The sequence below is a fragment of the Cydia fagiglandana genome, chromosome 10 (assembly GCF_963556715.1).
Source record: "Cydia fagiglandana chromosome 10, ilCydFagi1.1, whole genome shotgun sequence".
In the NCBI taxonomy this organism is placed as follows: Eukaryota; Metazoa; Arthropoda; class Insecta; order Lepidoptera; family Tortricidae; genus Cydia; species Cydia fagiglandana.
In genome coordinates this window covers 4,735,778-4,753,127 of record NC_085941.1, presented here as the reverse complement: position 1 = coordinate 4,753,127, position 17,350 = coordinate 4,735,778, and the positions used below count along the sequence as shown (strand labels likewise).

Genomic DNA, 17,350 nt, shown 5'->3' with positions numbered 1-17,350 from the left:
TTTAGAGACTACTTGAGTGCGCGTTCTATACTTTTAACGGCATCCTGACCATGCCATGAGAAACATGACCTTTAAAACAAGTAAATAAGCTTCAATTTTGATTGACGTATTGAACGGGATTCGTATAGGCAAAGAGCTTTACCGATGCAAAACTAATGAAGCATCGTATTGTATCTGATGACCATGTGGGGTCTAGTACTGTTAGGATGCTATTATTAATTAATTTGCAGGTCCGTGTAGTTACTTGGCATAGGGTAGGATTAAGATTTAAGTCCGCTGTCTTGAGACTCGGTTTCTAAGACTCTTATGAATTTTAAGTCGAAAACTCGAAACACGACTTCTTTTTACCTCTTTTGTAGCGACTTCCTTTTCAGAGAACTTACAAAAATAAATAAATTTTTTAATTTAAGTGTATGGAGTAGCAAATCATACAATAACGCCTATTTTCTTTATTTGTTACACATATGTATTTACTATTTAGATAAAAAAGTTACCTATAAAATCGTTGAATGTTGACGGAGCCTTTATTCGGAGGTTCGAGCAGGCGTGGCTCACTCCGCGATTTCGTTGCTTTGCTACAGGTAGCTAAAAGTACATCCGTTCACCCCAATTTTGGGGAAAGCCATAAGCCGCGCGTGGCGCTGTCGTCATCTAGCGGCCATATATATCTGTGATGCTGATCGTAACAGACGCGTTTTGTTAGAGAGTGAGTCTTCTGACCTAGTACTATTATTTATTCTGTGGCTCGAGGCTGAGATGCTGGACCAGCTGTTAGAATACTTTAACATATGTGACTTTCTATTAGAGAAACCTTATGCACATGTAGCACAAGGACCCTTCTCTGATGGAAAGCCACATAAAGGCGTAAAAAAAGAAACCTTAGGTTGCGATCTCCTTATGCAGTTTTATTTTCTTTCCCTGACTATTCGAAGGTCAATTATCACTTTCCCTTTTAAAATACCGAATTTCCGAAAATATCAATAACGTTCCACTTTCGCTGTTTAAAATGCCAATTTGGCGGCCTTCACCGATTTTCAGCACGCATTCATACCATAGATTTGACAAGTTTAGGTATAACTATAGTTCAGGTTCAGACCATAAGATTAGCGAATTTAACGTAATAAGAACTATACGGTTACCATCAGTTTGTCACTGACATAAACGCCGTCGAGAACGTAATTTACTTTCTATACGTCTCGCTCGCACTCGCATATTAGTGCAAACGGGATGTATAGAAAGTAAATTACGTTCTCGACGCCGTTTATGTCAGTGACAAACTGATGGTAACCGTACTAATCATGTGTAGCACTCAAATCACTAAACACATCCATAATTCCATATAGGACCGACTCTGAATAGCTCGTAAACGATTTTGTTTATTGTTTTTAATGGCTCCTCTACACGATGGGCCATCATACTGGGCCGCGAAGATAGGCCAGCGTGTAAAGAAGGTAGTGGTGTTGGATAGCTTATAGCGCGGGGGGATGGCGAATTGGCGATGGGATGGCCACGGGTGTCGGGTTTTATTTGAGCTCTGATCAAGACTTGTATGGTTATTCTGATTCGTTGATTAACATCAGGTCCATTAATTTAATAGTTTTATGGTATATAAATAACTCGTTAGGATATTAGCGGTATTTTTATATCCTAGAACATTGACTAGTCATAAATTAAAGGAAATTGTTAATTATAATGTGTGTACACATTAATTAGGTTACCATCAGAAGATCATCTATTATAGCGGTTTATATTAACAAGATGATTAAGTAATTAAATAGAAAGGGAAATAGCCTTAAGTATACGCCATTTTTATGACAGCTAATTAAAAACATTACGTAGGTATGGTAAGAAAGACTTACTGCCATTGCAACAGCAACACTGCTGCAGTCACAAACCGAATGCCACCTACCTTTGTTTAGGTTGTTAGGGTTACCAGATCCAAATTTGGGATATCCTGACAAAATTCCTGATTTGCGAATATTTTTCTTGCTTGAGCTAAGCACAGCTAAGTATAGTTACTTCTTTTTGACATTAGTGGTCCCTAGGAACAGAGAACGTGCATTGCAGTCTCAATTCACGTTCTCTGTTTTAACAATAATCTCCAAATGTAATGGCTCCTCTACACGATGGGCCAACGCCGGCCACTCCAAGGGAAGCATTTATGTGCTAGAGGGAGCAAGTGATATTGCTATCTCATTCTACCGCATGGCTGCGTCCCTTGGAGTGGCCGATGTTGGCCCATCGTGTAGAGGAGCCATAACACTATTCTGTAACGTGTTCGCATAGGTTCGCGTTTCTGAGTAGCATAGGTACTTGTCGTATATGTGTGGCTACCGCGAACCACGTTCGATGTTATGGCTCTCTGTCACACTTACGTACGAATTTACAAGTCCGACAGAGAGGCAACACGTCGAACGTGGTTCGCGGTAGGCACTCTGGTGGTTTTATTTCATCTTTGCCATCGCCGACGCACATCATTACAGGGCCGCCGCCATTTTCTATAAAATAAAAGGCCAATAAGCATAATCTAAGGGTCCAGCTGCCCGAACTGCATTGTCTTCGGGACTGCCCTCGTGAACAAAGAGTGCTATAAAAGGGAGACACCTCGAGTTGTTCCCATCGCTTGTGAAGCACAGACGAATCGAACACTATCTTTAATACTGATGTGCAAGTGCTAGAAAATTTTAGAAAAAAAACATAGGAGATTAAGGAAACTTTCAAATTGGAAAGGGAAAATTTCGATCCTCGAAGTAAAATTTTCACAAAATATTCTATGTGAAAATTTTGCAATTTTGTAAACTTTAACCATAAATTTTACAAAAGATGGGACCGTTTCCCCAAAAAAAAATCTTACCATTATTAATCGATTTCCTTTCTGCGGAATTACTAAATGTTTCGAAATATGGAATGATATCTTGCGACAGTTTGCGTGGCCCCTTTTGCGAATTTCGTTCTGATCCCTTCTTCCTCGCGTTATCCCGGCATTTCGCCACGGCTGATGAGAGCCTGGGGTCCGCTTGACAACCCTTTTGCAAATTTCGTTCTGATATTGAACAAAAATTTTCTTTTCAACTGGCTAGTCTGAATGTTCGTGTCCGCGTTCTGCGAGTAAAGAGAGACACCTAAATTGCATTGTGCATTGTATCGATACAATGAATTGTTTTACAACATAAACGTGCTCGAAGTTTATATGGAGTACCCTCAGCAAAAGCTATAGCTTAAAATTATAGGTTGGCGCGATTTAAAATAGCTTTTATAGGTAAAAAAAGCTTTAAAAATACCTCGCTTCGAACTGTAGGTACGTACAAGAACAGAGATCTCTTTGAAATCGTGTTGACTGAAACAATTTGAAATAGTCCGTGGTCGAATGAATACAAAGGGACGTTGTGTACATTACGTGAAATGTTATGGCGAGGTTAGTGCGGTTTCCTGTCTGTTTTAAAACAAATTTATGTTTCCAAAAGCACTTTGCTGGCAGGGCGCGTCGCGTTACCGTTTGAGTTTAAAATGTTTGGAATCTTTTAGAATCATAAAAAATTAAAGTAATTTGCCTAGATAGGTCGAATAATACAAGACAAAATTGCATGGACATGGACACATTATGAATGTTCCTATACTTTTGCAGTTGGGTGTACTTGCACTTGCGAAAAAATTAAGTTTGTGTACCTAATTGTGAAAATTTTAAACCTAATTTATTTCTAACTAAAAAAAGAAATTGTGTAAAAAATATATGGTTGTCTGTAAAGTCGGTTTACGGACGATAATTTTGCGTGATAACGTCATAAGAAAACGTGGCCGTAACGTTACCATGGAGATTTGTCCATAACGTTACGTGACGTTACCATGGAGGGAGATCTGTCCACAACGTGACACTTTTTCATGCATGCCTCCGATGTTCATCAATTTATAAGACGTTATCACGTCAAAAGCAATATATGGGTTTACAATTTAAGAATGTAGGAGACCGTAGGCATATGAGTATATAGGTACCTATTACCTAGTTATATAGTTTGCACTTTATTGCAAGTTATAAAATCGAATCGATGGTACAAATCGGCTTAGACATGAAACGGTAGTTACTCAAACACAAATATCTATCGTCTTTCAGTTGCTTAATTGGAGTGAGAGGGATACGCGAATTCAGATTTGTAAAGTTGCGATAGACTAGCATTGCTAGCTTTAATTTATTATGTTGCTCATAGCCATCTTCTAGTCACGTTAGTAGGGCGCGTCAGAGCGTGCTTCCTTAGAGCTTACGGCGGATTTATGCGCAAGAGTTTGAGACTACGCTGTGCCTTACTTCGCCGTGTTCCGTAAACGAAGTCGCTATTATTTTAAACTCTGCTTCTCTGCTTTATGGGTTTGAGTCAAACCAAGATTTTTGCCGTTTTCTGCGTAATGTATGAAAGCGGCTTTTTGGCGACGTGTTCGTGAAAGCAAAAACAATGAGATACGTCAAATAGGTACCTATAGTAGTATACCCTATAATGGGCTGGGAACCAGTAATGGGACAAAAAAACATAATTTCTCTAAATTAAGTATCTAAAAGTAGTTTATAAACACTGGCTGTATATTATCATAAATAAGAGTCCTAGAGCTGTTTCAGTTTGAAGTTTCATTAAATTTGGCTGCTTTTTAAGAAATTGGTGTCAACCCAAAAGTTGTCGTGTCACTGAAAAAAAATACCACTACGAATTCTTAACAACTTCGCTAAGAGAGGTGAGTTAATTTATTAAATTTCAATTAATTAATACTTGATGAAAACTAGAATGTGTTTTGTTAATTGAATTTACCATGAGATAAGGTATACAACACACTATGTTGTGACTCCACAGATGTAAAAAAATAGTGGTATTTGGCCCAATCCCATTATAGGAGCTGTAAAACTGCGTACCTCCTATGATGGGACATTTGACAGAATGATGCTTGCCATGCCATAATTTTATGTTTAAACAATACAGAAGTAAAATGTAGTTACGAAATATGTCAATCAGGAGGTATTCTCGGACTTCGGATAAATTAATATCGTTTTTCCAAAGTTTTATTTAACTTGCCCTGTTAGTTAGTGTGGGTCCAATCTTGGTAGCTGAATTTGATCCACTTTTCGATTTCCGATTCAGTTGAAATTTTGTGTAAGTACGTAATTAAGTATGCAAATCGGATGATAATGCAATATTATGATAACATGGACCTAATCTGATGATGGAGACAGGAGGTGGCCATGGGAACTTTATCGCAATAAACCCTAACTAATTGTGTTTGGGTATATTAGAATTGTCTCGATGGATCTAATACAATAATAATTGGCTGTGGAAAGAAAAATACATTCAGCGATAAAAGCTTATACCAAAAATTAATTTTTTTGTCGTAACTTATTCCCCATTTCAATATTTTATACTGATAGAGCAATGTCCATTATAGGGGGCCCATTACTGGATCCACATCCATTACCGGGGGCCCATTACTGGAGCTTTGGTGTCCATGACTGGAGAAAAAAAGCATAGTTTTAATTTGTTAAATATGTGGAAACTAATTGCTGTATCTTTCATACAACACGCCTAAAACATGAAAGACGGATAGGACTTTCATCTTTTAACACGCTAAGCGGTAGACCATTTACATGTATACGGGAAATATCATAAATACTGCAAATTTCCTCTTAAATGTCCCATGACTGGTGCTGTTACTATACTAGATATTGAAACGATATGGATTGGATAAGTCAGTGTCAAACAAGTGTCAAAAGTGACGTTGTTTTTTGAAACGTCAATTTAGACACTTGGATAAACACTGACATAATATATCCAATCCATATCGTGTCAATATCTAGTATTTGACGTATCTCATTGTTCGAATACGGCTGTTAGCTTATAGTGACTCACCAATGCCAACTTCAACCCTATTGAACAAAGTTTCTTTCCTGCAAAACCACACATATTCCACTAACACTGGTTTCCCAGTATCAATCACTTGGTGACCTCTATGAAATGGTATAGCAATACCGATAGAGTTTAAGGTTACCTGCGACGCGTAGCCGGCGGGGCGATCCGTCCGCATAAATTGCAGCGCTATGATAGCGCGCGGGTTTTAGCAAATCGTTATAGAATCAGATTATACGTTGCAAACTAGCCAGCCTGCCATCGCAGAGTATAACAGCTTTTGCACTTTTATATGTACGATCACCTGCAATAATATGTTACTCTTCTAAGGCCGTAAAAATATGTGACACGCTCGTATGGCTCTACAAATTTAAGATCGTGTCAGATATTTTTGGAGCCGTCGTTGTGTAACATATTATTGCAGATGCACACAATAAATTTAACGTTTAGTTTGTGAGATGAATGTGTAAGTCAAACTCAACACTGTTAAACCCACCCCGCATGTTTTTTCTACTTCATACATTTTAGGATATCGAAACGTGACGATATTTTTTTTTCGGCATATCACCAATATGGTTTAACAAGAGGTCATATGACGACAGATGTCCTCTGTGTATTCATCAAGGCCATATAATGCCTGGAAAAATACGTAATATGCTGTAGGTGTTTGCGATTTCTCCAAAGCATTTGAATACGTTCAGCATGATATATTACTGCACAAGCTGAATTACTACGGTCTACAGTCTGTCTACAGAAGCTAAACACTTCATTAAATCTTTTTAAACCATAAAACTCAGAAACAGATTGGAAATGAAACTGACTTTAGCGTACGACTAAAACTTGGAGTTCCACAAGGCTCTCTTCTATGTTCTTCTTGGGTTGAGACTTTTTCTTTCTTGTGGACTTTTTCTTCTGTACGAGATTGGTCAGAAAAGTGCATCATCGTATACCAAGTTGTTTATGGTCAGGAACCACGGCGCAGCTGCCCGAGCACCAACCACCATTATTACGGCAAATTGTGCCCGATAGATTTACGAGCTGTCAACCCCTTATTTTGGCGGCACCGTAATCTAGGCAAATCGCTCAGCAACAATATTACTTTACCGTAGCGTAGTTAATGGACGATTATACTAAATTATTCTAAAGTATTAAGGTAGGTGTAATGTGCGAACCACAATAAGACTAGAATACATGATTGTTAGAACAAAGTTTAGATAGACACCTTAGTCCTTATTTAAGCGGTACAGTAATATATGCAAATCGCTCAGTAACAATTTATCGTACCTAGTGTAGTTAATGACCATGAAACTGAATTCGGTCTTAAGTAAGACCTAATTATTACGAGAATATACCACGAGAGAGAATTTACGAGAATAAAGGTTGATTCACGTTAGACCGGGCCGTGTCCGGGCCGGAGCTTCCGGCGCATCGTTTTCTATAGAAAGCATCACGTGATCGCCTGTCATGTCATAGAAAAGTAAGCTCCGGAAGCTCCGGTTCGGACACGGCCCGGTCTAACGTCATCCTTAAAGAATGACTCACGCTAGATCGGGCCGGAGCTTCCGGCTTCCATGAAAAGCACCACGTGATCACTTATCAGCCGTCATAGAAAATGACATGTCGGACGCTTCGGCTCGGCCACGGCCCGGTCTAGCGTGAGTCATCCTTAAGTGATGACAGCGTTAACCACTTTAACCTAAAATATACTTGTTATACAATATTTAATATATTATAATTTATAATGTGTTGATATATTTGATATTTAATGCAACACATAAATAAACAACACTGTGCAATAGTAAGTTCTAACTGGGTAAGTTACCTAATTATTACCGTGTTGCAGTGTTGCTCCACAAAACTGCGGTGTGGATGCAGCTTAAGAATTGCCCAACATGTCCCAGTAAATCTTTATTTCCGTATTAAGAGCAGATGAGAGATTTCCTTAAACAACCCATTGATCACCTTATTAACGCGTCCGATACCGTTTGATTTATGGTATACTTTCCTCTTGCACCGTTACTGCTTAATTTAACGCCCGCGACAGTAATGTTAACGTTTCTTAATTGGCAACAGTTAAACATAAGTCTTCAATTACCTTGAGCATTTAATAACTGGAGTCGCCTTTAAGAGCTTACTTACCCCTGCCGAAAAATTGCAAAATTGTGCAAACTTTTGTATCGACTAACATGGTTATTTGTAGGTTACGTAAAAATCATGTGGAAATAGCAATACATTTGACGTCCCCTCCCCCGCAAAAATCGGCAGACTGTGCCGTACAGAAAATGACAGCCATGGCGTCTCCAGTTACTAAATACTCTAAGTCCATTACATTATATGAACAGTAATATTTAGTCGTATTAATAGTACTTAGTAGGTAGGCAGTAGACATGTACCTAGCTCTCGACCTAGCTAAAGTCAGAATCAAAAGTAGCGGATGAGACTGCGTGTCAAAATTATCTAACTTTCTCTCTTAATAGCTTTATTAAAAAGGATAGGTATGTGTTTATTTTAAAACTATGAATTGGCTGCAGATACTTTTGAACACGAGCATATGTACCTACAGAATATGTCCATTTGTAAAACAGGACACAATTTTCAGGACATTTCATTAGATAATTATGACGTTTGGTGACCAAACCTTGAAATTATTCAACACGACTTTTATTATTTTTATTACGGAATCAGTATTACCTACTAAATCATTTTTAGGGTTCCGTACCCAAAGGGTAAAACGGGACCCTATTACTAAGACTTCGCTGTCCGTCCGTCCGTCCGTCCGTCCGTCTGTCACCAGGCTGTATCTCACGAACCGTGATAGCTAGACAGTTGAAATTTTCACAGATGATGTATTTCTGTAGCCGCTATAACAACAAATACTAAAAACAGAATAAAATAAAGATTTAAATGGGGCTCCCATACAACAAACGTGATTTTTGACCAAAGTTAAGCAACGTCGGGAGGGGTCAGTACTTGGATGGGTGACCGTTTTCTTCTTTTTGCTTTTTTTGTTTTTTTTTTGCATTATGGTACGGAACCCTTCGTGCGCGAGTCCGACTCGCACTTGCCCGGTTTTTAATATAAAATTGAAGTCTTGTCGGAAATATGATACTCTAAATAATTTAAATAATGCAAAAAATGTTAATAACTTCAAGTCTGTAGGTAGCCAATATTCATACGAATATTTATATAATTTATTAAGAAAATCAATATAAATCGTAACGCACCAAATACTAATGAAAATTTGCGTACAACGGATCTATTAATGTTGTGGTAATATCGGCTAAACAGGTAAAATGTCACGTGCCCGCGAAAACCTCCCACGATATTGTCTGATCAATGTTGCTTGTAACGACAATATTTGGGCAACCTAAGAAATGCCTAGATATTTTTATTTTATTTAGGTAAACAAACAGCCACTACAAGTTATACTTATTTAACTATAATTGCTATAATATCTACAATATGTGTGGCCCACGGCCCATGTGTGGTAGATATGTTAATTAATGAACGACATTTAATTTTGCCATTCACAGTCAGTCATGGTATTTGCAATGACAAAGTGTGGTAACCGGTGTTCTGCCTTTTCGCAGAACTATTTTTGGCGGAATTTCATTTGCCAACCAACATTTCGCCGACGTTTCACTTTGACAACTAACGATTAGCAAATTTTTGTATGGCAACGTTTCAATTGGTAGAATTATTGTAAAGCAGATTATTATAACGCCTCTAAACTTTTGGGAGACTTATCATTTGTCAAATCTTTCACTTGGTCGAACAACTCTTGGACGAATAACGTTTCGTTGGAGCTACAGTTCGCTTTTCATACATTAGGCAAGTTACCCCCCATAAGAAAAAGATACTTACCAAACAATCAAAAATGGCCGAGTTGTTGTACTTTTTATAATGTATATTTGAAGCCAGTGGCAGCGAGCGAGCGAAGCGAGCGAGCAAGACCTTCCTGGGCAAAGCCGACTTGGATATGGTTAGGTTAGAAGACTAAGGCGGGAGCTTGCTCCCGCCTTAGTCTTCGAGGTTATTTTTTTTCAACAACCCAAAAAAAGTAATTACACAGCAACTTTCGGGTCAAATATCTCGGCCATTTTTGATTTTAGAGGAAAGATTATTAAGAAAAAAGTGATTATTTCAACAAAATCTTGTAAATTATTCTAAGTGTTTTGAAACCCATATGTTCTTTCATTTTCTCAAAAAAAAATCTAAGATCCAGAAACGGGCCCCCTTTGGTACAGTACAGTCTGACCAAATGAAACAATTGGTAAACAATAAACAACTAAGTGTATATTATGCCAACTAAAACATTCTACGACATGAAAGTTGGCATTTTGAAAATTGGCATTATTAAACACAGACCAAACGTTTAGTTGGTAAGTGTACGGTTGGGAAATGATAAAAAAAGATTTGAAAGGTTGGGTAGTGATAATTCGGCGAAATAAAAATCCGCCAAACGTGATTTGGGAAGTGATAATCGGCCATACCATTTTCGGCGATAAATAAGAGAACCGTGGTAACCTCATCAATAATTTAAGTCAAATTTCTATTAGGTATACAATGTCATTTTTGGACCGTTAGCCATATTGTGTGAGGTGATTAGGTAGGTCATACTGAACAACGTTTTCTATGGGACCAACCCCGAAATCCCCAAAAAAAATTTGGCCTACCCATAGAAAACGTCGACATCCACTCGACTAAAATCTATTGTACCTAACGGCCAAAAAAATTTTTGTGATTTCGTAGTTGGTCCCACAGAAAAAGTTGTTCAGTATGACCTACCTAATCACCTCGCACAATATGGCTAACGGTTCAAAAATGACCCTGTATATTCTTCACAGTCATTAATTATTCACAATCTTGTTTATTCCAATTCGCGATATTGCGCATATTGTGTAAAATATGAATTCCACGCAGCTGAATTTTATCACAGTAATATGTGTTATTCTTCACAGTAATTATTTTATCAAAATGTCTAATTCCACACCCGACCACAACACAGCACAAGTGGCGGTCGTCGCGGACGCGACACGCATATTTCACGTTTTATGCGACTAACACACATAAATATATAATTGCTCGGTTCGGCGATGCTGAGATAAGGCCTCCTTTATATTCATATGGCATTATTGGACGTGGAAATAATTTATGGCATTATAATGGATGGAAGGAGCTACTTTCGTCGGATTAAGAGTTTTGGATTTTCTAATCTTCTGTCTACGGAATGATAGGTAGCACTTACACCCACGACTATTTTTGGCTTACATACATGGTGGCTAAAAAATAACTGCATTACCGTTGCCAGGGAGGTTTTAGATTATACTGACCAACTTTTATTATGGGACCAACCCCGAAATCGCGAAAAAAATTTGGCTGGTCCATTTTCTATGGGAGGATGCTTTTTTCTCGATTCCGGGGTTGGTCCCATAGTAAAAGTTGCTCAGTAGGTATAATCCCAAAACCTCCCTGGCAACGGGAATGCAGTTATTTTTTATCCACCGTGTATATTTATCGGAACCGCAGAATCTTAGGTGGTATTTTTATTTACAAAAAAAAGGGACTTAATCGCGTATAATTAAGTTTCAAATTATCTCCGACCATTCGTTGGACTCATTGTCCCCGTGGTCTCGGAGAAGACAGGCCAAAGTTGACATCAACATCTTCTAGCTGAGCGAGTTTTTCGAACTACCCGCACTTGGTACTGTTTATCAACTTGAACGTTTTTCACACTAGTAGGGATGTCACTCGGTCGACACACAACACTATCGATATTCGGTTCGGTATTCGGCGATATTAATTTTCGCTTAGGTACATATACTAATGACTGGATTCACAGTGGGTAAGTGTGGATGGTGTCTGCTCGATGAAGTCACGGTAAAAAGCCATAAGGCGTGTCCAGACGAGTAAATTTTTCGCCAATCTGACTAAATTTTCCGATCGAATCAGGCCGTGCGGACGCGAACGCGTTTGGCTCGCCGAATTCAACCGCCGATTATGACCGATCTATTACCAATAAAATGGGGTGCAGAGCAGACGCAAGAATACCAATTTTTGACGCCGTATTATACGTATTATCGTTTTGGGGCATTTTTTCAATTTAGAGGGCTCTAATATCACCATAAATCTAAAATTGGTGATTAAATTGGAAATTGAGGCCAATTTTATTTCTGATCAAATCAGTCGATTTGATTACCCCTCTGGACTCCACTTTAATCAACTTTTAAATTTAATTTACTTAGATATTGTACAAAACGCGAGAGTTTAAAGTGTTATCACTGGCTCAGTGACCCAAAGAGGATCTTGGCCTCTGACACAAGAGAGCGCCATTCTGCCCTATTCTGCGCCACTTCACGCCAGTTGGGTATAACAACCAGCCAGCCAGCAGCAGTTGGGTTGGGTGGGTTGGGTTGGGGTCAGTTGAGGTTGGTGTTGGGTATGGGTTGGGTTAAAGTGTTATATTCTAGTTTAATCAAGTTGATAATAATTGTGGTAAATAAATACGTACGTTGCCGAGGAAGCCGCTGCAGGGCTGGATAGCCGGCGGCGGCGGCTCCGGAGAGCCCGACCGCTGAGGGCCCATCTCACAACACCATGCTGAAACAAAACAAACATAAACTGAAATAAATATACGTTATATACCATTTATTTACATAGGTACAATATATATTCAGTGGTACAACTAAACGAAATTAATAACTAGCTTAAATCTAAAATAGGCCCCTGAGGCATTGTACCAAGGATGCTGGCGGCATTTCCTCGCTGTATCGCAATGCTGATACGTTGTGCGAGGTAGCCGCCAGCTATTCGGTCACCAGATACGTCAACCAGACGCTTCCCGATTACATAGTAGTGTTTCTACTTGAAATATAAACAAATTAAAATATTTTCTGAAAATATTTTATCTGTTCAAATACTTCTAATAAAACAAACATACATTATTAGGGAGGATCATTTCATAGTCCTTGAGAGACTCTCGCTAGGTGGGCCGGTAGATGGGCCGACAATGTGCTAGTAAATATCATAATCTTTTGCATGCATTGCAGTAAGTACTATTAAGATAACTAGTTGATGCATCTAGTTAGCATAATACAGTGTAAATAGGTACCGCAGTGCCGGATTTACCACTAGGCTGAGTAGGCTGAAGCCTAGGGCGGCAGATTTTAGGGGGTGGTAAATTTGAGTCAAAATAAATATTTTGTTTGCTGTTTAGATAGAGTTGACCAGAATTTTGCCGCTCCCCTATTTATTTGTAAAATTTAAATAACAAGTATTATTTGTCGAATTTGCCGCCCTATGTCATGTCAAGATTATAATAAGCTAGCGATCCATTTGTATAGCATAGTCCCTCGAGCAGACTCGATGCCAGACCCGACCGAACTCTTTAGCTATATCCAGCCTGACTGCCAATGCCTCACCTTGATTCTCAATGGCCAAAACCCAGTGGTACCCACCTGTCGCCGATCAGATCAGGAAAATATAAAGAGGTCGCATCGTCATTGAGTGACAGAAACGGCCCATATAAATCTGTATCTAGAATAGTGACGGCACCTTATATGCTTTAATATGACTATGGTGGTTTGCACTATTAAATTAAACGCCTCTGATTGGAAAGTACTTTAAAAAGGTATAAGCGAAGTGGATAGGGGCGGCAAAATCGGCATAGCCTACGGGCGCGGGCGGCAAATGTCTAAATCCGGCACTGAGGTACCGCATATTAGATACGCTAACGCGTATCTTACCAGGTCGTACCTTAACAGGTTTTTAATAATTTGAAAACTATTACTAGGTTAATCGTGCATTTAGCAAATAGTAGGTACTCATAATATAAAGAACCTATAACGACCTATCATCGCACATATATGTATGTACCTACTTATTTGAATTACTGATTATTAGGTACCTACTTATTTGAATGAATCATGTGATTATTTACTACTATATAGTGTGAGTTTTGCATACCTACTTACTCGTATAGAGCTAGCATTAGGTAATGCAACCTTCTGATGAAACCTATGAACTCAAATAAATGTTATTTTAATAATACATATATTTACAGAGCGATTTAGGAAACAGGAAAGGATTAGGTATCACTACGAATTCAGTTAATGATAACTGGACATTTGGACAAGCTACTGTTTTGTACAAGTATTAGTGTTGTATAAATATATTGTATGGATAAAGCATCGATAGTTGAGTTTATCGATATAGGAACTCCCTACCTGTCATTGAATTTAGCTCCCTAAAATCCGATGTCTGCATTGCATGCGATGCATTAGAAATCCTCAACCTATATCCTCTAGCCGCCCAGAGACCTATAAAAAGGTATCCTGTTCCATTCTAATTTGAACTTTGTGTTGACAAAATAAAACTTCATTTAGCTTGGCAAGGTTTGACGTATGGGCGGCTAGAGGATATATGCAACATGACATTTCCTTTAACCTTTTAGACGCCGTGTAAAAGCTGTCACACGGACGCCACCTCACCGAAGTGTCAGAACTGAAATTGAACTTTATGCATGTGCACGTAGGTCTATGGTGCTCTGTGGTCTGTACCGGATTAATCCGTCTTTGGCGTTGGATCTACGGTGCGGATGTATCCGTCATTGACGTCCAAAAGGTTAAAGTCCCGATTTCCGTTGGGTTTCAAAACTGATAGACCTGCGAAACTCTAGAATGTCAAATGTCAGCCTAACGTTTACGATAAAACTCGAAAAACATGCCAATACGGATGTATCTATTGTACCCGTTGGCGTCGAGGTCGTTTATTCACCTGTCTTATTATAATATTATTATAATAAGGAGTTTTAGAATGACGGAGGCTTCCTCTTACAACGCATCAATTATTAGTACTTAATTTTTTTTTCTTTTGGCAATACCTTGCGATGTGAATATAGGTCATACTGAGCAACTTTTACTATGAGAACAATTCCAAAATAGCGAAAAAATTGGCTGTTTCATACAATTTGGCTGGTCAGATGTTGACGTTTTTTTTTCGTGATTTCGGAGTTGGTCCCATAGTAAAAGTTGCTCAGTATGACCTATATAACCATTCTTTTTTATTCTATAGGCGCTACATTACGAAACTTACATTAGAATTCCCTATTTATATGTAGATTCGTTTCAGTTTCACCCCATACTGATATGGACGGCAAAATTTGCACATAGTTAAAAGGTGATAGAAAGCCGACAAACAGTCAATACGATGTGGACGTGGGCGTGGAGAAACCAGGCTCAATGTGTGATCCTTCCCACACTAAACTAGGGTTACCGCTTCAGGCACCAAATTTAATAGATTTAACATATATGTATACCGGGTGTGGCCTGTAACACGAGCAAATAATTAAAACATAGATTGTACTCCTCAAACGATGACACTTTTGTTCAACAACTTTTAAAAATTAGGAAGTATTTAGAGTCGCTATTTTTCATACAAAATAAATATTGTCTTCAATGGACGCCATCGCCACGCCATATCATTGCGATTGACGTTGCTTGTCACGCCTTAAACATAACAAAATTCGCAATTTAAGTGTATTAGAAATCAAAGTACAAGTTATTTTGAAAATTCGCTGAACGAGGTACATTGCGTCTTAGAATAAAATTTTAAGTGTCTTAAAAATCAAACAACAAGTTATTTTTAAAAGTTGCTGAACAAATGTTGGTCACTAGAGTACAGCCTACAGTTAAATTATTTGCTCGTATTACAGGCCACAGACTGTATACCTTTCACAACGCTTTCCACAAAACAACCGACAGGGAGAAGTGGGGAGCTGCCATAAGGAAAATTAGTATGTAGAGAGGGACCGACTTAGAAGAAGACAGATGTAAGGAAAAGTCACGTGATCATTTCCATACATTATTTCCTCAGAGCATATCTATCTATATCTGTGATTATTTCACTTTCTATAAGCGTTTTCTATCAACGATGTCTCTTAGCTACGGTGTGGTAACCCTAGCAGCTGGCTGGTGACAATGAAATGACCTTGAACACTGACACCAATCGAATGCTATAAATTAAAATCTGTGTATTGCTAATTCCAGTTTAGCTGCACTAGGTATCTAGACAATTCGAACGTACACTGGCATCAGAATGATATTTAAATCGTGTTATTGTTATTCTTCGTGTTATTGGAGAGGGCTATGCTCGGAGTTTCTCTACGTGATCGAATCAGAAATGAGGAGATCCGTAGACGAACTAAAGTCACCGACATAGCCCACCGGATTAGCAAGTTGAAGTGGCAATGGGCAGGCCACATTACACGCAGAGAAGATGGCCGATGGGGTCGAAAAGTGCTCGAGTGGAGACCACGGACTAGCAAGCGCAGCGTAGGACGGCCACCCACAAGATGGACAAACGATCTTGTTAAGGTCGCCGGAAGACGCTGGATGCGGGTCGCTTCCAACCGGCACGTATGGAGGTCCAAGGGGGAGGCCTATGTTCAGCAGTGGACGTCTTATGGCTGAGATGATGATGATGATGATTGTTATTGTGCATTTCGCTCGTAATACAGTGTAACCTCGATAGCACGAATCTCAAGGGAAACGCCAAAAACTTCGTGTTAACGAGGTTTCGTCTTATCGAGGACATCGACTTAGGGAGGTTCTTATAGGTTTTTGTTCGTCTTAAAGAGGTTTCGAGTTACTGAGGAAAAACGCTTGAAAAATTCGTGTTAGAGAGGTAATTATGATTTATTTAAGTTAGGTACATATATTAAGCAGTATATTTACATTTCAAATTAACTTTAAGTACTTATACTGTACTCAAATATAATTTGACTTTTATGAAACATTTGGTTTAAACCAATAAAACAGAGATAGTTAGCTCTCGATGTTAATAAGTCGCTATTTTATTGATCGGCCTTTCGTCAGAGAAAATATGTTGGCCGTTTAATGACTCAATATACATATAATGCATAGAAAACATAGTGGTAGGTCAGACACAGTCGCAAACATATTAGTAGTGTTTGCCCGAAGTTTGGATTTCGGATTCTAGCATTCCATTTTTCAGGGTTTCGTACCCACGGGGTATAAAGAGGACCCTATTACTAAGACTCCGCCGTCCGTCTGTCTCCGTATGTCACCAGGCTGTATCTCGTGAAACGTGAGATAGTTATATAGGCAGTTGAAATTTACACAGATGATGTAACAACAAATAAGTACTAAAAACAGAATAAAATTAATATACAATGGTCGGTTTTTTGAAACCTACAAGAAACCTTTACACACAATTATTATTATGCCTGCTTATTACTTCGATGTAGCGGTTAGAAAGTAAACAAGCTCCACATAAGCCAATATATGAACCATCTTTAAAGATTACGTTTATTTATGCAATGTAAACACCGATCGTTTCCCCAACATCGCCGTAACATGCATAACATAAATTACGTTTTTGTTCCTCGCTATTTTCCTGCATAAATGGGTTGCCTGCGCCGTGAGAATTACGGATTCGATCTTGTAACGGAT

General features: G+C 38.6%; 1 protein-coding gene across 4 annotated transcripts in view; it reads right to left on the bottom strand.

The window, feature by feature from the left end:
• Positions 1-12,496, bottom strand: part of LOC134668098 (leucine zipper putative tumor suppressor 2 homolog) — a 124,059-nt gene extending 111,563 nt beyond the window's left edge. For 3 of the 4 annotated variants that reach the window (XM_063525583.1, XM_063525585.1, XM_063525588.1), the window contains exon 1: positions 12,391-12,479. In XM_063525583.1, coding sequence (XP_063381653.1) covers positions 12,391-12,465 — 75 coding nt within the window. In that variant the 5' untranslated portion in view covers positions 12,466-12,479. Of the gene's footprint in view, positions 1-12,390 lie in introns of all 4 variants that reach the window. The other variant, XM_063525582.1, reaches the window with a different exon arrangement.
• Between the last annotated feature and the right edge of the window lie 4,854 nt (positions 12,497-17,350).